Source organism: Gopherus evgoodei, chromosome 13, assembly GCF_007399415.2.
Source record: "Gopherus evgoodei ecotype Sinaloan lineage chromosome 13, rGopEvg1_v1.p, whole genome shotgun sequence".
NCBI lineage: Eukaryota > Metazoa > Chordata > Testudines > Testudinidae > Gopherus > Gopherus evgoodei.
The window spans coordinates 10,900,946-10,922,339 of NC_044334.1; the positions used below are offsets into that span (position 1 = coordinate 10,900,946).

General features: G+C 44.4%; 1 protein-coding gene across 1 annotated transcript in view; it reads right to left on the reverse strand.

Annotated features, from left to right (window-relative positions):
• Window positions 1-20,403, reverse strand: part of SLC15A4 (solute carrier family 15 member 4) — a 61,534-nt gene extending 41,131 nt beyond the window's left edge. The window contains exons 1-2 of the mRNA XM_030583013.1: window positions 19,764-20,403; window positions 2,135-2,430 (exon numbers count right to left, since the gene is read on the reverse strand). Of these exons, the coding sequence (XP_030438873.1) occupies window positions 2,135-2,430; window positions 19,764-20,360 (893 nt within the window). The 5' untranslated portion in view covers window positions 20,361-20,403. The remainder of the gene's footprint in view (window positions 1-2,134; window positions 2,431-19,763) is intronic.
• Between the last annotated feature and the right edge of the window lie 991 nt (window positions 20,404-21,394).

The window sequence follows — 21,394 nt, forward strand, 5'->3', positions numbered from 1 at the left end:
CATAGAAAGTATGCTTATTAAGTTTGCAGACGATACTAAACTGGGAGGGATCGCAACTGCTTTGGAGGACAGGGTCAAAATTCAAAATGATTTGGACAAATTGGAGAAATGATCTGAGGTAAACCGGATGAAGTTCAATAAAGACAAATGCAAAGTGCTCCACTTAGGACAGAACAATTAGTTTCACACATACAGAATGGGAAGAGGCTGTCTAGGAAGGAGTATGGCAGAAAGAGATCTAGGGGTCATAGTGGACCACAAGCTAAATATGAGTCAACAGTGTGATACTGTTGCAAAAAAAGCAAACGTGATTCTGGGATGCATTAACAGGTGTGTTGTAAACAAGACACGAGAAGTCATTCTTCCGCTCTACTCTGCGCTGGTTAGGCCTCAACTGGAGTATTGTGTCCAGTTCTGGGCACCGCATTTCAAGAAAGATGTGGAGAAATTGGAGAGGGTCCAGAGAAGAGCAACAAGAATGATTAAAGGTCTTGAGAACATGACCTATGAAGGAAGGCTGAAAGAATTGGGTCTCTTTAGTTTGGAAAAGAGAAGACTGAGAGGGGACATGATAGCAGTTTTCAAGTATCTAAAAGGGTGTCATCAGGAGGAGGGAGAAAACTTGTTCACCTTAACCTCTAATGATAGAACAAGAAGCAATGGGTTTAAACTGAAGCAAGGAAGATTTAGGTTGGACATTAGGAAAAAGTTCCTAACTGTCAGGATAGTTAAACACTGGAATAAATTGCCTAGGGAGGTTGTGGAATCTCCATCTCTGGAGATATTTAAGAGTAGGTTAGATAAATGTCTATGAGGGATGGTCTAGACAGTATTTGGTCCTGCCATGAGGGTAGGGGGACAGAACTCGATGACCTCTCGAGGTCCCTTCCAGTCCTACAGTCTTTGAATCTATGTGCCCATGGAGAGAGCAAAGCACAAAAGAAAAATGGTTAATTAGTGCTCTGTGAAAAAATGTATTTAGCAAATGCTAGTCCAGAGTCTGAGGTGTGGCCAGATTCACTGGGAGTATGTCTACGCTATAGTGGCATAACTACAGCACTGCAACTGTGCACTGTAAAGTAGAGGTTTCCTAGATCGACAGAAGGGAGTTTTCCACTAATGTAGGTCAATCCTTCTATTGACCTAGCCACATGGCTACCAAAGGCTAGGTCGACCTAACTATGGTGTTTAGGCACAAAATTGTGTGTGACATAGCTAGGTTGACATAAGGACAAGTCGACACTAAAAAAAGTTAGATCAACCCAGCTATGTCCCTCAGGGAGTGAAAAATCCACACTCTCAGGGCTCGTCCACACTAGGGGGGGAAATCGATCTTAGATACGCAACTTCAGCTACGTGAATAACGTAGCTGAAGTCGAATATCTAAGATCGGATTACTCACCCGTCCAGACGGCGCGGGATCGATGTCCGCGGCTCTCCGTGTCGATTCCGGAACTCCGTTGGGGTTGATGGAGTTCCGGAATCGATATAAGCGCGCTCAGGGATCGATATATCGCATCTAGATTAGATGCGATATATCAATCCCCGAGCAATTGATTTTAACCCGCCGATACAGTGGGTAGTCTGGACGTACCCTCAGTGACAGTTAAGCCAACCTAACCCCTGGTTTAAACAGTGTTAGGTTGATGGAAGAATTCTTTCATCAATCCAGCTACCATCTCTTGGGAAGGTGGATTAACTACAGCGAAGGGAGAACCCCTCCTGTTGCTGCAGTGAGTGTCCACACTGAAGCACTACAGTGGGGATGCAGCAGCATTACTAAAGAGGACATAGCCAAAGCTATAGGTATAAACCAGGCTTGAAAGGAGAGGAACCACAGGCAAAATTTTGTAGTAGTGGAACAGCAGCAAGTCCGATTTTGCTGTACACAGGGACTAGATGGAAAAACAAGGGTATTTTCTTTATTAGGACATATACCCTCAAGCACTCAAAGATCTAAATGAAAGTCAAAGTCTAAAACGGTACAGAACAGACTATATTCAGAATATGAGGCAGCAGCCAGACAGTCATACAGTCATTAAGCAAAGTGGCTTGAGACCTTAGTTTAAATTTCAAGTGAGCTAAGCCTGTACTGAAGAGTTTTTGTTTGTTTGTTTGTTTTTTTTTTACAAACCTGTTAGTTCGGTGTTCCCTGGATCTCTTTCGTGAGCAACAAGAGTACGCCAGAATCTTAAACATGTCTGTGAAGGCACTGCCATCAGGTGGCTTTGTGATGAAGAAACTCTGACCACACAAAAACACCATGAACGAAATCCCAATGCAAACTGTTGGGATGATATATCCAATAACAAAGCTGACATTCTGCTGAATGTATGCAATGCCTCCCAGGGAGACAATAGCTCCCAAATTAATGCTCCAGTAAAACCAATTAAAAAATCTTCTTGTGGCTTCTGGACCTCGGTCTTTGACCTGGAAGAGATTAAAAAATAAACAAGTCATTAGCTTTTTGAAAGGGTTGAAGCCTGTTTATTAAAATTCAGTCAACTACAATAGACACTCAAAAGTTAAGTGTAATTTATAGTCAAACTAAAATGACTAAAGTGTTTAAATACCATATTAAGCCTAATGAAGTCACACTGTACTGTGTTCTCAATTGGCCTTCCAATTAAGTTAGTACATATTCAACACATGGACCGAAGAGCTGTACCAGAGCGGACCTACTTTGCTCTTAGTTACAGTAATTACTTCCACAACATTAGTATCTCTTGATTATGGTACATCTCTCAACATGAATTCCTAAAATGAAACGTTCTGACAACTATGCATTACATGTAGGATTCAAAATAATGTTATGTTTTACATTCTAATAAGGCAGTTATAAGTTACCTAAGAATATTATCGTGCTCTAATATACATACTTTAGTTATTACATTTGATTATCTGAATTAAGTTCTCTGCTCTCAAATATTGCAAAGGTCAGCTGTAGAGATTTCAACAGCTTTCCCAAAAAAGTGGTCTATAGTTACAGGGGAAGAAAGTCTTAAGAGTAAACAGCTGACCACTTGAAGAATAAGGCACAAACTTGAAAATTTAAATATTATTCCTACTGCAACCCGTACTCTAAACACTGCATTTTTATAAAATGAGTTTAGGTTTCAAGAGGTTCATCTTTATCACCAAACAGGCCCCACCAAACTGATTACAATATATATTTCCCCTTGTACGACATAAAAATTGAACACAAATCATTCTTCTGCCAGAAGCTTTAACTGAACATCTCTACAGTCAAGATTATGCTATTTTTTACCTGTGCAATTCCCCAAAGTGCTCCTTATTTTATACTAAATACTATAGACAATCACTACTTCTAGTTAAATCATAGGTGCTCTGTATAACTCAGGACAGGATGCAGTTTACCAGAAGTTAAAATTTGAAAAAACAAAACAAAAAAAACCAACACCTTCCCTTTACTTAATGAATCAGCTACTTTGCAACAGAATCAGAAGCATCCCATAACTCTTGTGACCTGAAACACTTAAGTCAGCACCCTGTAGCTGAAAATCAACTCTGAGCAACTAATGAGGGTATTGCTACACTTACAGTTGTACAGCACTGGGAGTTACAGCTGTCTTCGTACAGTTGTGTAGGGAAAGCGCTGCAGTGTGGCCACACTGACAGCTACCAGCGCTGTAGTGTGGCCACATTTGCAGCGCTATTGGGAGTGGTGCATTGTGGGCAGCTATCCCAGCATTCAAGTGGCTGCAACGTGCTTTTCAAAAGAGGGGGGTGGGGTGGAGTGTGACAAGGAGCATGGGGGAGACAGAGTGGATTTTTGGAGGTGACACTGTGTCAGCTCCCTGCCTTGCAAGTTCTAAGGACTGGAAGATACACAGCACCAACCTGCAATCAATTTAAAAGTTTCGAGCCCTTTCCCCACCCCTCTCTTATTCACTAAATGCAAATTATGCACTCCTAAATAGCCTTCAGACCACATAAGCAGCTGCTCAACACGGACTCCCCCCTTCCCCTCTGCTGTGTGACTTCTCTCTTGAAGCAAACAGCTGTGAAACTTCCAAAGCAATTCCCCTGCCTGCCTCCGATCGAGCAAACAGGAGCTGTGTTTGTTTTTTAGATAAGCAGCTCGGGTGAGCTCGGAGTTCAGCCATTCTTCCTGTTTGTTGTGAGCAGGCATTCTGGGATACCTCTTAATACCCTGGAGGCCAATAACAGCGCTTTTGGTGGCCACACTTGATGAGCAGCACTGCATCACCAGCGCTGCAATCCTTATACCCGAAGCAGACCAGTTGTACAGCCAGCGCTGCAGCCAGGGAGTTGCAGCACTGGATGTGCCTTGCAGGTGTGGACAGTTACTAAGTTGCAGCGCTATAAACCCATCACCAGCGCTGCGACTCTCCAGTGTAGCCAAGCCCTATATCAGCATCATGTACCAGCTTAGGCCTTGGCTACACTGGAGAGTCGCAGCGCTGGTGGTGGCTTTACAGTGCTGCAACTTACTCACCGTCCACACTTGCAAGGCACATACAGCACTGTATCTCCCTGTCTACAGCGCTGCATGTGCTCCACCTCTGCCTGGGGTATAACGACTGCAGCGCTCTGCCAGTGTGGCCACCAAAAGCACTGTTATTGGCCTCCAGAGGTATTCGGAGGTATCCCAGAATGCCTGCTCTGCCACTCCGCTCATCAGTTCAAACTCTACTGCCCTGGCCTCAGGTGACCCGCCCTTTAAATGCCCCGGGAATTTAAAAAATCCCCTTCTTGTTTGCTCAGCCAGGTGTGGAGTGCAATCAGTGAACCTTTCCAGGTGACTATGCCTCCACGCACCAAACGAGCCCCAGCATGGAGCAATGGCGAGTTGCTGGACCTCAGTGTTTGTAGGGAGGAAGCTGTGCAGTCACAGCTATGCTCCAGCTGCAGGAATTATGATACCTATGGGCAGATATCAAGGGCCATGCTGGAAAGGGGCCATGACGGGGACGCGGTGCAGTGCAGGATTAAAGTGAAGGAGCTGCGGAGTGCCTACTGCAAAGCCCGTGAGGGAAACCGCTGCTCTGGTGCTGCCTCCAAGACCTGCCGTTTTTACAAAGAGCTGGACGCGATACTTGGGGGTGACTCCACCGCCAATCCGAGGACCACAATGGACACTTCAGAGCGGGGGGGGGGAAGGGGGAGGAGGAAGAGGAGGGAAGGAGGAAACTGAGAGTGAGGGTACTGGGGTGGGGGGACACCCCAGAGTCCCAGGAAGCATGCAGCCAGGAACTCTTCTCAAGCCAGGAGGAAGATAGCCAGTTGCAGCAGCTGGTATTTGGTGAAGGACAAGCAGAGGAGTGGGTTCCCGGTAGACGGCTTTTATTTTCAGGATAGAAATGTTTCGGGAAAGGAGGGAGGGTTAGGGCTGCATGCATGCATGCATGCATGCCTAGATGTGGAATAGCCCATTGATGTGGTCTATCATGTCACAGTAATCTCTTCAAAAGTTTCAGCCAGAGCATGGGCAATGCGCTTGCGCAAGTTTATAGGGAGAGCCACTGTGGTCCTTGTCCCAGTCAGGCTAACGCGTCCGCGCCACTGTGCTGTGAGGGGGACCATTGCTGCACACAGGCAAGCTGCATAGGGGCCAGGGCGGAATCTGCATTGCTGCAGAAGACCCTCCCACTCTTCCCAGGTGACCCACAGCAGCGAGATATCTTCCAAGATTAACTCCTGTGGAAAATGTTGGGAGAGTGTTCAGTGTAGGTGCTCCCTGCAGCTGTTTGCTTTCCCCAACGCACACAACCCCCAGCACAGCCCTGAAGCAATCAGTCCCCCTTACTCACCATTTCGGGGCTCCTGTGGGTTATGTGCGCTCTCTTTGGTATGGGAAAAATTATGCTAAAGTGAAGACTGTAAACTCCTTCATTGTGTGGGAATAATTGTCTGAGATATAAACAATGCTGCCTCTGTTAACTGTTGCCTTTTTTTCCTTTCCACAAACGACTGAGTTCTCAGAAGCTCAAAGACTTCAAAACCTGCAGAAGAAGCCGCGAAAAAGCAAAGATGACTGGCTGCAAACAGTTATGGATCACTCTGCCAGAGAGAATAAAAAACTGCAGGACTGGAGGGAAAGGGAAAGCAGGATCTGCCAGAGAAAGGCAGTGGCCAGGAAGAAAAGCACAAAGCAGCTGATAAGCATCCTGGCGTGCCAGGCGGACTCTATCCAGACGCTCGTAGCCACGCAGGCAGAGCACTACCGCAGAGCCCCCCACGCCCCCACGTCCCAAAGCTCTTTTCCTTGTGCCCCAATGTCAGCTCCAAACCCCCTTCCCCAGCATCCAGGTTCTTACCTCCACCAGTTGCCTTCAACACCTGTACGTTCACCAACCAGCCCTGAGAACTACGACTCTTACCCTCTGCACTCAACCCCCATCACCTTGCAGTACAGGCATCCTGAAGTGCTGCAGTCATTGCACAGCACTCCAGACAGGACATATTCAAACCTGTGACTGTACAGTTCCACACCACATCCCCCTGCCCTTTTAGGTTCCCAAAATGTTGTGTGTCTGTCAATAAAGTTATTTTCTTTTCAATAAATAAATTCTTGGCTTTGAAAACAGTCTTTATTATTGCAGAAAGTCAAAGATACCTTAGCCCAGTAAAGAAACAGGCACTGCAAATCAGCTTAGGAAAAACAGATTCCTACTAACATTATAACTACTGCACTTCACTCCCATGCAAGGCACCAAACATTACTGTTGGTTTTCAGCCTCAAATTCCTCCCCAAAGGCATCCCTGAAGCCCTGTGCTGGACCTCTCTAGTAGCCCTGCTCTCTGGCTGTGCAAATTCAGCCTCCAGGCGTTGAACCTCAGAGAGCCACGCCTGACTGAATGTTTCACCCTTCCCTTCACGAACATTATGGAGGGTACAGCATGCGGTTATAACCGCAGGGATGCTGCTTTCTCCCAAGTCTAGCTTCCCATACAGAGATCGCCAGCGCCCTTTTAAACGGCCAAAAGCACACACCACAGTCATTCAGCACCGGCTCAGCCTGTAATTGAACCGATCCTTGCTCCTGTCAAGCTTCCCTATATACGGTTTCATGAGCCAAGGTATTAACAGTTAAGTGGGGTCTCCAAGGATCACAATGGGCATTTCAATGTCCCCTACTGTGATCTTCTGGTCTGGGAAAAAAATCCCGGCCTGCAGCTTCCTGAACAGGCCACTGTTCCGAAAGATGCGTGCCTCATGCACCTTTCCAGGCCAGCCTGTGTTAATGTCAATGAAACGCCCATGGTGATGCACAAGCGCATGGAGAATCATAGAGAAATACCCCTTCCGATTAACATACTCGGATGCTAGGTGGGGTGGTGCCAGTATAGGAATATGCGTCCTATCTATTGCCCCTCCACAGTTAGGGAAACCCATTAGTGCAAAGCCATCCACTATGTCCTGCACGTTCCCCAGAGTCATGGTTCTTCTTAGCAGGATGCGATTAATGGCCCTGTAAACTTGCATCAAAACGACTCCAACGGTCGACTTTCCCACTCCAAACTGGTTCCCGATCGATCGGTAGCTGTCTGGAGTTGCCAGCTTCGAGATTGCAATAGCCACCCACCTCTCCACCGGCAGGGCAGCTCTCAATCTCGTGTCCTTGCGCCGCAGGGTGGGGGCAAGCTCAGCACACAGTCCCATGAAAGTGGCTTTTCTCATCCAAAAGTTCTGCAGCCACTGCTTGTCATCCCAGACTTCCATGACGATGTGATCCCACCACTCAGTGCTTGTTTCCCAGGCCCAAAAGCGGCGTTCCACGGTGCTACACATTTCCGTGAAAGCCACAAGCAATGTCGTGTCATAAGCGTCAGGCGACTCGCAATCTTCGGACTCCTCATCACTTTGGAGCTTAAGGAATAGCTTAACTGCCAAACGTGATGTGCTGGTGAGACTTGTCAGCATACTCCTCAGCAGTTCGGGCTCCATTTCCCACAGAAATCATGCTGCACAGAAACCGTTGGGAGAGTCACAATGGTGCCAAACGTGGATGGAAAAACAGACTGCTGGGATGTGAAGCGATGCATCACGGGGGGTTGGGACAGGAAGCAGAATGACCCGCACCCTTCCGTCCCCTTCCCACAACCCATGGCACCAAAATGGGCCAAGGCGCTCTGTGGGAATAGCTGCCCATAATGCACCACTCCCAACAGCGCTGCAAATGCTGCAAAATGTGGCCACACTCCAGCGCTGGTAGCTGTCAGTGTGGCCACACTCCAGCACTTTCCCTACACAGCTGTAACTTCCAGCGCTGCAGATCTCCAAGTGTAGCCAAGGTCTTAGTGGAGTTGGATGTCTTGTGACTCAGAAGCAGGTGTCATTTCCCGGGGCACTCAAAAAACTGGACGTACATGCCATGAAAACCCAGCTCTGTCAGGGAAAATCCAGCTTTTTCTACAGGAAACAAGTTCTCTTGCTGGTACTGCTCTATAGCTTCAGTATTCAAAGCAGTGAAAAGTACCTTTCAAAACCTTGATTACATTATTTGACTAGACTGCTGTAGGAGGAGGTGCATCTATTAGTCTAAAAGCTGCTGTGTGGACCATGGAAGACTGGAGGCCCCTTGCAGATTCTATTTTTAATTCAAATTTACGTATGATAATTAACTCAAAGATAAAAAGTGTCTCCATACAAGAAAGTTAAACCTGTACTGAGCTTCACGACAGTAGGCCATGGAGACGATGCACGGTCATCAAGCTTTACTTATACAAACTGGCAAGAGGTTATACAGGCAAACAAGCTTTATAGATGAGACTATGATTTCCACTCATTGATCAAATGCTAACTCTACGATGAAAAGAGAGACCCATAATCCATCTTTGCTGTTCAGTCAAGGGTTTGACAAAAAAGAGGGAAATGAAGGATGCTACAGTGAAATTTAGGTCATGGGCCAACAGATCAATGTAGAAAGTAATAGATACACTAGGTCAGAGATGGCAGGAATACCTTGCCCCTTCCAAGATTCTTTGGTCTATAAGAGACGAAAGAAAGAATAAGATTGAACTTTGATTGCTGTTGAGTTTCCTGCGTCCTGCTCCCATTAAACACATGCATATTATTCCCCTCTAGGAATCTGTATTTCTTATGGTAATAACAAGACAATATGCAAATACATAAACAAAGAAGTATTAAGCACCTGTTTCTGCTATACATAACTACTAGCACTATTAAGTATTTGAATACATATACTACAGGCTAACGCCTCAAGCCAGCCACTTCTCTTTTTCAGGCTTGAGGACAGTTACCACCTGTTCCTGATCACTTTATCGGCATCAGTTACACTTTCAATAGTGCTTCACATCAACTTTCTTTTTAAATCAAAGTGGCATACATGCCAGTGAAGTGCTAGTGAATGATACACCATTTATATTAAACACAACCTTCCAACTTGCATAAGAGTAGGTATGTTTCTGGCAGACGACTTCCCTTTTCCCTTTGCAAAACCAGCTCTCACTCTGCACTGTCAGTTTCACTACCCCTACTATTATGACATGCAAAGAGCTAACTCAGTCGCCTTGTCAACAGAGAAAAGGAGGAAACGAACGCAGAATTTGAGAATGGGAAAAGGAAGGAAGTGCGTGTGCTGAATAAGCCAGACTCATCAATAAAATGGATCTCCCTCCATGATGAAGTGGCTCTACTAACCACTTCCTTGATAAAGCAGGTTTGCCGGCTAAAACCATAGTAAAACTACCTGTTGGATAAATTAGTTATAGCAAAGGGGCAGAAGATAATTTCTTGTCAGCTACAGAAAATACAGCACAGTTAAAAGGCAATCAATACATTTCCTTTCAAATATAGCACTGGTTCCTTAAGAGATTAGCTATACCGTATATGCAGAGTTCTCCACCCTGTAAAAAGAATAGGAGTACTTGTGGCACCTTAGAGACTAACAAATTTATTTGAGCATAAGCTTTCATGGGCTACAGCCCACTTCTTCGGATGCATAGAATGGAACATATAGTGAAGAGATATATATACACATACAGAGAGCATGAAAAGGTGGGAGTTGTCTTACCAACTCTGAGAGGCCAATTAAGAAAGAAAAAAAACTTTTGAAGTGATAATCAAGATATCAAACTGTCTGTTCTGGGCTAAGTGTGAGAATACTTACAAGGGGAGATAGATTCAATGTTTGTAATGGCTCAGCCATTCCCAGTCCCTATTTAAGTAAGTCACCCTGTAATTCACCCTGCTGGCAATGACTTGAGCTGAGTGACAGCAGGAAAAATACTAGTCTAGTCTCTACAGTTTCTAAAAAAAAACACTTATGAATTAATAGACCAAAATATTTTTATTTATTTCAGGCAAATCTACCCCTTCTGCTGCTATCATTCTAGACACTAAATTTTACTAACAGATTAAGTATTAGAATTGCACAAGGATTTTTATTAAGGAGTAAATATTTGGCACAACACTGCAGGAATCCTACTTTTTTTCTCTCCACACTCCCATTATTTTCAGTCACCCAAGCAGAAAAATTCTTTAGCTAACTCTGCTCAATTTCATCTGTGCTCAGGCATAGCAGTACCAACAGTTTGATTAAATTCTTAAGACCTAGTGACTGCTGCAGCAGGACAGTGCTAGCATGCAAGTGGCACAGGCACGGCCATTTCCCTGTGCTTCCAAGAACATTATATAGGCACACAGAAAGTAGAAGTTGGTATTATTAAAAGGTTTCATACCTATAATTAGCATCGTGGATGGGCGGGAAGCAGAAGTGGTATATCTTGACTTCAGTAAGGCTTTTGATAGATTCTCACATGATCTTCTCAAAAAACTAGGGAAATGTAGCGATCGTAAGATGGGTGCATACATGGTTGGAAAGCCATTCCCAAAGAGTAATCATCAGTGGCTCACAGTCAAGTTGAAAGAGCATATTGAGTGGGGTCCCACAGGGATTGGTCCTGGGTCTGATTCTGTTTAGCACCTCGACAAACGATTTAGATAATGGCAGAGAGTGTACACTTACAAAGTTCGCAGAAGATACTAAGCTAGGAGGGGTTGCAAGTGCTTTGGAGGATAGGAATAAAATTCAAAATGATCTGGACAAACTGGAGAAATGGTCTGAAGCAAAAAGGATAAAATTCAATAAGGACAAATGCAAAGCACTACACTTACGATAGAACAATCAGTTACACACACACAAAATGGGAAATGATTAACGAGAAAGGAGTAACTACGGAAAGGGGTCATAGTGGATCACAAGCTAAATGAGAGTCAATACTGTAACATGATTGCAATAAAGGCAAACATCATTCTGGAGTGTATTAACAGAAGTGTTGTAAGCAAGACTCAAGAAGTAATTCTTGCACTCTGTGCTGATACGGCCTCAGCTGGAGGAGTATTGTGTCCAGTTCTGGGCATCACATTTTAGGAAAGATGTGGACAAATTTGAGAAAGTCCAGAGAACAACGATTAAATGTCTAGAAAACATGACCTATGAGGAAAGATTGGGAAAAAAGGGGGGCGGTGTTTAGTCTGGAGAAGAGAAGACGGGGGGGGGAAGAAGAAGAGACCCAATAACAGCTTTCAAGTACATAAAAGGTTGTTATAAGGAGGAGAAGGAAAAATAGCTCTCCTTAACCTCTGAGGACAGGACAAGAAGCAATGGGCCTAAATTGCAGCAAGGGCAGTTTAGGCTGGCCATTAGGAAAAACTTCCTAACTGTCAGGGTTGTTAAGCACTGGAACAAATTGCTTAGGGAGACTGTGGAATGTCATCATGGGAGGTTTTTAAGAATAGGTTAGACAAACACCTGTCAGGAATGGTCTAGCGCTGGGTCACATACTCCCCTCCCACCCATGATTTCTCCCTTCCAGTTAGCAACAGTTTCTAGAGGTTTTCTAGAGGGGTCGGGGGGAGCAGCAACACCAGGTGTCTCAGGCCAGCCCTGCGCAGGGGGGCTCAGGGAGAGAACACCCTCTTCCCCCCCACCCCCGAATCACCTCAGCAGGCCACCCAATCTGTCTGGGTTGCGGGGGGGACGAACAACCAAAAATTGTAACTCAAAGGGGGTCTCAGTTCAACCCAGACAGCCTGAGCAGCCCACTGAGGTGAGTCGGGGGTGGAAGTGGCAAGCCCCACCATGCAGGGCTGTCCCGAGCCGCCTTGTGTCGCTGCTTGCCTCCCTTAACGTTCCTCTGCGCCCCCCCGGGGAGACGCACCCCACCGTTTGAAAACCTCTGCACTAAATAAAATGCGTTGTCTGCCATTATAGGATTTTTCTTGCGTACCCCCAATGAGAGCTCACAAACCCATAGGGGTACACACACCCCAGTCTGAAAACCACTGGCCTAGTTATTATATATGTCTTGCCTTGAGTGCAGGGGACTGGATTAGATGACCTATTGAGGTCCCTTCCAGCCCTAGACTTCTATGATTCTATTACAGCAAAATAACCATGTACCAATAAAACTGTCCAATAAAAGTAACCGATCAGCAACAACAGATTCAGTATAAAAATGCAAGATGTTTTTAGTTGTGAGCATTCAGAATGAAGTGTTGCTACTTCAACATACCATCTTCTTTTATCCGTGCCAAGTTCAAGAAATTCAAAAGCTACAAGGTAAAGTGCGACAACTATTTAGTTCACTAGAATATTTCAGTAAAACAAATTAATCTATCATGGCCAGCTCCACCTGAAAAAAGGCCATAGGGAAACTGTTTATTTCCAAGAGAATAAAGTTAAAATCATCCAGACATTTTACAGAAAGGGAAGAATCATGTGCAGGAAAACTAAATTTCTAATACTTACCGGTCCTTACCTAAATTTATTTCTATAAAAATTACTCACACATCAATCACTGGGCAGAATTACAGATGTCAACTCTGCTGATTTGCCAAACTTCTTGCCAATATGTAGGTGTTTTAGTGTGAGACTCCCTCTCCTCCAAGTCTACTGAACAGCTCTGCTGCACAAAGACTTTTCGCCACTTCTGCTGTTAGAGATTCCCTTCTTCCAGAACAAACAGGCAAGACAGCCACTGCTTGATGCCCTGCTCTAAGTGTGGCTGACACTTGGACAGCTGGCTGTCCAATGCTCAGCTGGCATCTTGAGATAAGGTAAGGTCATCTTTCTAGTTTCTATAGACTTTGGCTAAAAACAGCCTTATTAATACAGCTAATACCACAGAAACTCAATGGCTCAACCCCTCGACTTCCCAATACTGACCAATAACTTAAAATATATTGGCTTCCAAGGTAACACTGATTCTGCTGAACAGAAGCAAATAGCTAATGCAAACACTTAGAACACTCTGTACGCTTCTGCAAGTGAGTTCATGAACAGCCCCCGTTTTCCACAGGATGAGCAGCTTCTGGACAGGTTTTCACCTATTTTGCTGAACTGGAAGGGTGTGCACTGATGGTCTGAACATTGGCTGGGAGCCAGGAACTCCCATTGCCTGATTTCCAGCCCCAGTTCTCCCAGAGTTGTCGGTTCCTGGGAAAATCACTTAACTCACCTCCCCAGTTATAAAATGGGGATAGTACCTCTTTCATAAGATAGTGAGGCATAATTTATACAGAGCTGTAAAGCACTCCACAGAGTCACTATTAAATGTGGGGTCAATATAAGAGAGAAGCACTCACTGAAACAGTAACAGGAAAGGCCATGACCATGTTTTCAAACATATAATTTTGTACTCAGATTTGATTATTGTCAGAGATGTTCACGTACATCTTTCATCCTCAAGAATCTGAAAGTGCTTCATCAACTATGTTTCCACCAATCTACACATAGGAATAACTTAAATCAATTAAATGCAGCCACTGCTAGGGATGAACATCCTAGCTGTTTAACAGTGCACTGCAACATTATAAAACAGTTCAGGGTAGGAAGCTAATGCCTTAGCCCATTGCAACTATGACAAAATTTTACATAGGCAAAGAGAAGAATCATCAAATCTTTAATTTCCACATTAGACGAGGACTGCTGTTTTAAGGCTCATCAGTTAGACAGGAACTATAGCAGAACAGCTGCCCTTAATACTATGCTTAGATATTGGCTCAACAATAAATGAGAGGGCAGATGGCCACTTGCTGAATGAGATCTTGCTGAACCAGTGTTTTCTTTAGAGTCTTAATCAAAGAACTGACCAGGCCAGACCCTGGCATCTTGAGATCCAGTGAGACAACAGACCAAAGTAGCATGCCTGCAGATCCATAGGAAATAGTTGGAAGAGTAGAATCAGCACTTTTCATGCAGACTGTATTGCTTTCTCCAGCATCTAGTTGTTTTGCTTTGTTAAATAAAGTAATGCCCCAGTTCTCTGTGGTTAGGACAGTCTTGAAGTAATCCCAGGCAAAATTCCTCATCTTGTGCCTTCCACAAGTAGACTGAAATAAATCAGTGAGCTCTCTCCCAAAATGACATTTATCTTAATGGTTATGAAACTGCCTGCTTTTTAATCAGACACAGTGACACTTTATGTTAACAAATACACAAAACTGCACATCAAATGGTTACACAGGAACTGAATTCTGCACAAACAGAATTCTTATTTGGTACCAACTAGCACAAGAATATAATGAAATCTGATCCCGACATCAGCTGCTAATGACTCCTAGGTCCCTGACATAGAATTCTAAGTTCCAACTATCTCAGTCCTTCTAGTATCAGAGGGTAGCCGTGTTAGTCTGGATCTGTAAAAGCAGCAAAGAATCCTGTGGCACCTTATAGACTAACAGATGTTTTGGAGCATGAGCTTTCGTGGGTGAATACCCACTTCCTCAGATGCATGTAATGGAAATATCCAGGGGCAGGTATATATATGTGTGCTAGCAAGCAAGCTAGAGATAACGAGGTCAGTTCAATCAGGGAGGATGAGGCCCTGTTCTAGCAGTTGAGGTGTGAAAACCAAGAGAGGAGAAACTGGTTCTGTAATTGGCAAGCCATTCACAGTCTTTGTTCAATCCTGAGCTGATGGTGTCAAATTTGCAGATGAACTGAAGCTCAGCAGTTTCTCTTTGAAGTCTGGTCCTGAAGTTTTTTTGCTGCAGGATGGCCACCTTAAGGTCTGCTATAGTGTGGCCAGGGAGGTTGAAGTGCTCTCCTACAGGTTTTTGTATATTGCCATTCCTAATGTCTGATTTGTGTCCATTTATCCTTTTCCGTAGAGACTGTCCAGTTTGGCCAATGTACATAGCAGAGGGGCATTGCTGGCATATGATGGCGTATATTACATTGGTGGATGTGCAGGTGAATGAACCAGTGATGGTGTGGCTGATCTGGTTAGGTCCTGTGATGGTGTTGCTGGTGTAGATATGTGGGCAGAGTTGGCATCGAGGTTTGTTGCATGGATTGGTTCCTGAGCAAGAGTTATTATGGTGTGGTGTGCAGTTACTGGTGAGAATATGTTTCAGGTTGGCAGGTTGTCTGTGGGCAAGGATTGGCCTGCCACCCAAGGCCTGTGAAAGTGTGGGATCATTGTCCAGGATGGGTTGTAGATCCTTGATGATGCGTTGGAGGGGTTGGAGAAACTGCTGAGCTTCAGTTCATCTGCAAATTTGACACCATCAGCTCAGGATTGAACAAAGACTGTGAATGGCTTGCCAATTACAGAACCAGTTTCTCCTCTCTTGGTTTTCACACCTCAACTGCTAGAACAGGGCCTCATCCTCCCTGATTGAACTGACCTCGTTATCTCTAGCTTGCTTGCTAGCACACATATATATACCTGCCCCTGGATATTTCCATTACATGCATCTGAGGAAGTGGGTATTCACCCACGAAAGCTCATGCTCCAAAACATCTGTTAGTCTATAAGGTGCCACAGGATTCTTCAGTCCTTCTAGTTACTCATTCCCGAGTCACAATAGCCAGCACCACTTCCTCCTGTAGTGACTTACAAAAACAAACTGAAAAATGTGTTTGTTTCCAAAATATTAGCACTGTTAGTGTTCACTTACTAGCTGAGTAAAGGGCTGCACAGAGGCTATTTGGCGCACAGAATATTTCCTAGCACTGATAGATACATGCATGCCACCTGCAGCACATACGCATAAATAAATAATAAAAAGCTCTCAGCACAGCAAGACAGGTGAGTGGCCATACAGGACAAAAAGGACTAAACACTTAAAATGTTCCTCTGTTCCCAGCCTACAGAAGGAATGAGTGATGGAGGACAGTTCAGTAGTCAAATTCACCCCTACAAGATTCTGAAGCTGTTCTTTACACCTTTCCATTCATTACTATAGACACAGTACTCTTTGAGAATATACTGGCGAGATCTCAGAAAACAAGTTTATCCAATATCAGTTCAGCTCCATAATTTCAAACCTTTACGGTAAAATTTGGACAGTTTGCTGTTAGGCTTTGTCCCGTTCCATGATCACATCTGTATTTAACTTGTCTGTGCAGATTTTTTTTTTTAAACTCCCTGTCAATTTTAGGGCATCACGGATTTGAACTTCATGCCTTAAATTATATTTACACTAGGAAAACACGTTTAAAAGTTTCCTACTATTGTTAACACTGCTTTAGCTGCATCAGTGCTACCAAACTGCAGGACTTTCGCTAGGCCACTAGCTGCCATTAGATGTAACCACTCTATATGCCTGTCAGATTTTCTCAGTACAGATGAGCCAGCCCTTCTAATCACTAGTTTAAGCAGATCTTTTCCAAGGAAGTCTGATTGTCCTGGTGATCAAAACAATGGTGGTAGATGACAATACATGTATATCACTGCCAATGTTGCTTATACTGATGGAGCTGAACTAGCTTTAGCAACACTGAAAAAGCTTTAGGAAAAAAAAAAAAAAGTTTCCCAAATGCAGAAAGGGCCTAAATCATCAACCCTTACCCAGCAAAAGAGGAAGTAACTGCAATGTACATACTTTCCAGTTCCCCTTTTGAGTGTGTCATGTTAAATCACATGTTTATAAACACTATTCTGAGAACCACCAGTCTCAGTCTTATGACAATATATTGCATCATGCCAAGCCATTTACAAAAACAAGTCTTGCAAAGTACTATTATTAAGTATTTACACAAGGAACAAATATACAATAATGAGCTCTTCACTCTAGCAGACAAAGGTATAACGCATTCCAATGGCTGGACGCTGGGAATAAGACATAAATTGTTAATAGCGAGAGCCAGGAACCTTTGGAACAATTTACCAAGGGTCATGGGGGATTCTCCATGACACACAATTTTTAAATCAAGATTGGACGTTTTTCTAAAAGATATGCTCTATTAATTGTTTTAGGGAAGTTTTTGGCCTGTATTATACAGGAAATCAGACTAGATAATCACAGTGGTCGCATCCAACTTTAGAATCTATGAATAAGCAAAATTCAGTAGTTAAGTTTACAGCAATTGTGGGTGCTAAACTGACTGGCAAAAACTGTTCTGTACTAAACAGCAACTTGTAAAATATCTGTAAATACCTCTAAATGTGTACTTAACAGAAAAACACTGATAATTACACCCCTTTCTCCTAACTTTGGAGAATGCATTTGTGTGTCTTGAACGGATTTATAGTTGTTTAGTATCATATTTTGAATGAGTCCTACCCTACTTGGAAGGTCTGCTACCCTTTCTACCCTCAAAAGAAACTAATTTGGATCCTCCAGCTACCAAGCGAATACTGAAATACTTACCGTAATTTTTAAGGCCTATAATAAAATGTATTTGGAAATCAACTTATGAGAACTAAAGCATACAATATAGGTCTAAATATTTCATCAAGTTACTATTTTCTCTCCTTAAAAAATTAAAAACTTGTCAGCACACCTTGACAACAAAACCTTTATATTGCACAGGTGCCTCCAAAGTTGATTCTAGCATCACATCAAAGATTTTATTCCAAACAATACATATCCATCTACCCTGCATTTTGGGACATTCCTAGGTAGGGAGAACCACCTAAAGAGCTCAAAATTACAGAACAAGATAAATAGCATGTTATAATATATGTAACAAATGATAAGCTAGAAAAACAGAGAATGAGAAAAATCCACATCATTACTGGAAAGTTACTGATTATTAGGCAGCAGAAGAGAAAATTTCCTTTGCTTCAGCCTATAGTACTAATAAATCACCACGAAATACCTGCAAGACATAGATGTCTTTGACTGAACACTAGTGGGGAAAGTTTTTTGTTTTTTTTTTTTATTTTTCTTTAAAAGGCAGCTTTACTTTTAGTGATGATAGCTCTTTTTTTACTCTATCTGCCATTATTCATCTGTTATTTATTTACCTTCTTAAAGTGTTTTGGGGACAGTTTGAAAAATGCCTTACAAGAAAAAGTCGTATCAAAGGTACTTTACTTGATATGCTCACAAAGGAGTTATACTTGCTTTGACACAACCCATACACTGAGGATGTTCAATTCTGGGCTATGACAATGTTTACGCAATACTTTTAGCATTTACATAACACCTTTCACCCAGAAAGGTCCCAAAGACTTTCCCAAGTTATATGCCAATGAAGGGCAGAGCCAAACTACATACGATAAACTGCACAACAACATTCCACACAGGGAGAAGGGAAGGACTTTTGGCACAGACATTGTGATAATCTCCTCTTATGAAAAATTTGGTAATATCCACAGAGACCAGAACTCAATTGTCCAGTGAAGGAACACAGGACAAGGAGTTAAGAAATCAGTTCTACTCTCTGCTATGCCACTAACTAAAACTGTTTACTTAGTCGAGTCACATTCTCTTTATATCCGAGATTCATAATCCATGAAGTGGGAATAATATTGCTATTCTTTGTAAAATAATTTTATATCTCTAACTGGAGTGTGCAATAGTAGTGCTTTGTATTATTATTACCCCAGTCTAAGAGGACTATACAAACAGTATGTAATATGCTATGCAAAGTTAGATTATACTGTACTGTCTGTCAAATATTTCATGTAGTCATTTTGCTCTGCAGTGATGATCTAATGAACAATCCCTCACCCAATCTGAAGAGAGAGATATTGTGTTTACAGGACCTATATCTGCATGAAAAACGCTGTTAATGAATTTACTGTGTTTACAGCAGCTTTCACCTGCCAGGCTCCAGTTTGACACAATGTTAAATAAACAACTATCATGGGGATTATACAGAGCTAATCCTGAGGGGACCCACACAATCCAACTGAAACACCCATAAAACTAATACAATTTCCATATGTCAGGTACTTCTGGACCTCGAGGGGGATAATGCTGGCACAGATGGACCCCACAATACTAGGTCCCTTACCACATTTATATAAGAGTAATGTTGCTTGGAGATATGGAAAACCTGATCTGGACAGTCAAGAAAACAGCTGCATGTGGCTACGGTGGCTAACTTTGCCAAGGGGCCATAAAGACCCTACATTGGATTAACATAATTGCTACAAGTTAAAAAGTGAAGTTGTGTGTGCAGTGTTGGACAGAGGTACAGACTAGATCCGGGGTTCTCAAACTGGGGCTTGGGACCCCTCAGGGGCCACGAGATTATTACGTGGGAGATCACAAGCTGTCAACCTCCACCCCAGACCCAGCTTTGCCTCCAACATTTATAATGGTGTTGAATATATAAAAAAGTGTTTCTACTTTATAAGGGGCGGGAGTCACACTGACAGACTTGGTATGTGAAAGGGCCCACCAGTAAAAAAGTTTGAGAGCCACTGGACTAGATGGTCAACTGGCCCTTCTCCTAACCTTGAAGTGTCGGACTCTATAGGCGAGCTGCCCACTCCCAAGGGGGCAGTCACCTCCCACACCCCTGGATCCGATACCCGGGCGAGGCGGCGGCTGTCGGGCGATACTTCACCTGGTCGGCCCCAAAGGGGGTGATGTTGGCTTTGACGGAGCCCACGCTCAAGCCCACCAGGGCCAAGCCGGCGAAGACGGCGATGGAGCAGTAGCGGCCGGCGCCCTCCTGGGAGCAGGGGGCGAGGGTGGCGTTGGCAGCCAGGGAAGAGGCGTTCTCGATGCTGACCAGAGCGATCTTCCCGCAGAGGGCCTGCCGGGGGCCCGAGGCAGCCAGGGCCGGGAAGGCCAGCATGCCCAGCAGGTAGAGCGCCAGGCTGAGCAGGATGGTGCCGAATTTGCCCAGCAGGGCGTCGGCCAGCCAGCCGCCGAAGGGCGAGACCAGGTAGGTGATGCCCATGAAGATCAGCAGGGCCTGGCTGGCCTGGGCGCCCTCCCAGCTGTAGGGGGGCCCGTTGAGGAAGAGCACCAGGTTGGAGGTGATGCCGTAGAAGGCCACCCGCTCCAGCAGCTCGGCCAGCAGCACGGCGGCGCAGGCCAGGCGCCGGCCCTGGAAGGAGCTGGGGCCGCCGGGCGGACCCCGGCCCCGCCACCTGCCGCTGCCTCCCCCCAGCAGGGGGCTCCGCTCTCCGGGATCGGCCCCTCGGGGCCCCTCCATGGCGCCAACGCCGAGCCCCTCCGCCGCCGCCAGCGCCCCCTCAGCCAACGCTCCCCCGGCAGACAAACTTCTACCCCCCGCCTCGGGTCTCTGGTTAGGGCTCCAGCCCCGCCCACTCGGCCCAGGCTATACCCGTTGATTGGCTGCTTCGGCTGTCACTCCGCCATGGCGCTTCCGGGTTCCGCGGGCAGGTGTTGAGCGGGGGCTGCCCCTAGCCAGGTCCCGCCCAGGGGGCGGAGTGACGTGGCTGGGCGGGGCGTGGCTGACTGGAGGGAGTGATTGCATGGGAAATGTGAGCCCTGGGTGGCAGTATTAAACATCCCTGGGTAGCTTGTCTGTGGGTGAGTTCAGACTCCAGGGGCTATAATGATGGGGCCACACAATAGTTACTTTCCACTCACCTGAGTTCTTGATGCTCTTGGGCCTGCATTGTCTTAAGAGGACCAGGAACCGCTGTCTTGTGATTGTGTTTTGGCATATTATTCTATGGACCGGATAATCTTTATTACACTCTCTGATTTTATTGTATTTATACAGTCCTACAGGTGTGGACACCACTTTACTTGAAAGATGAAATGATAGATTCAGGATCTTATGTGGTAATTAAACACTCAACAAAACAAGGGATAACAACAAAGAATGGGACAAGTGGATTGAGGGAGAATGGTATAACAGAAAAGAATCATGATTTTACACACAATTTATGTCAAGCAAGTATGTTATGAGTTCTTCTTTGGAAATAAATTTTGGCCATAAACAATGAAATACCCTGCTGCCTCTCACTCATTTCCAGGAAAACCCACATAGTTTCTATTCTTTTTAGGTTCTTATGCTGCTGCCATTTTCATGGTATATATAGAGCCTAATTCTGATAATTTTTTTCATTTTCACTTCTTTAAATGGTCATAGCCTGAAACAGCTCCTGTCTTCATACTTTGAAAATAGATGGACCAGTTAATCTTCTCCTTTTCTGATTTCAACACTGAATTAAAATTAAATTTGCTTGCATAATAATAAAATATTACTATGAAAAT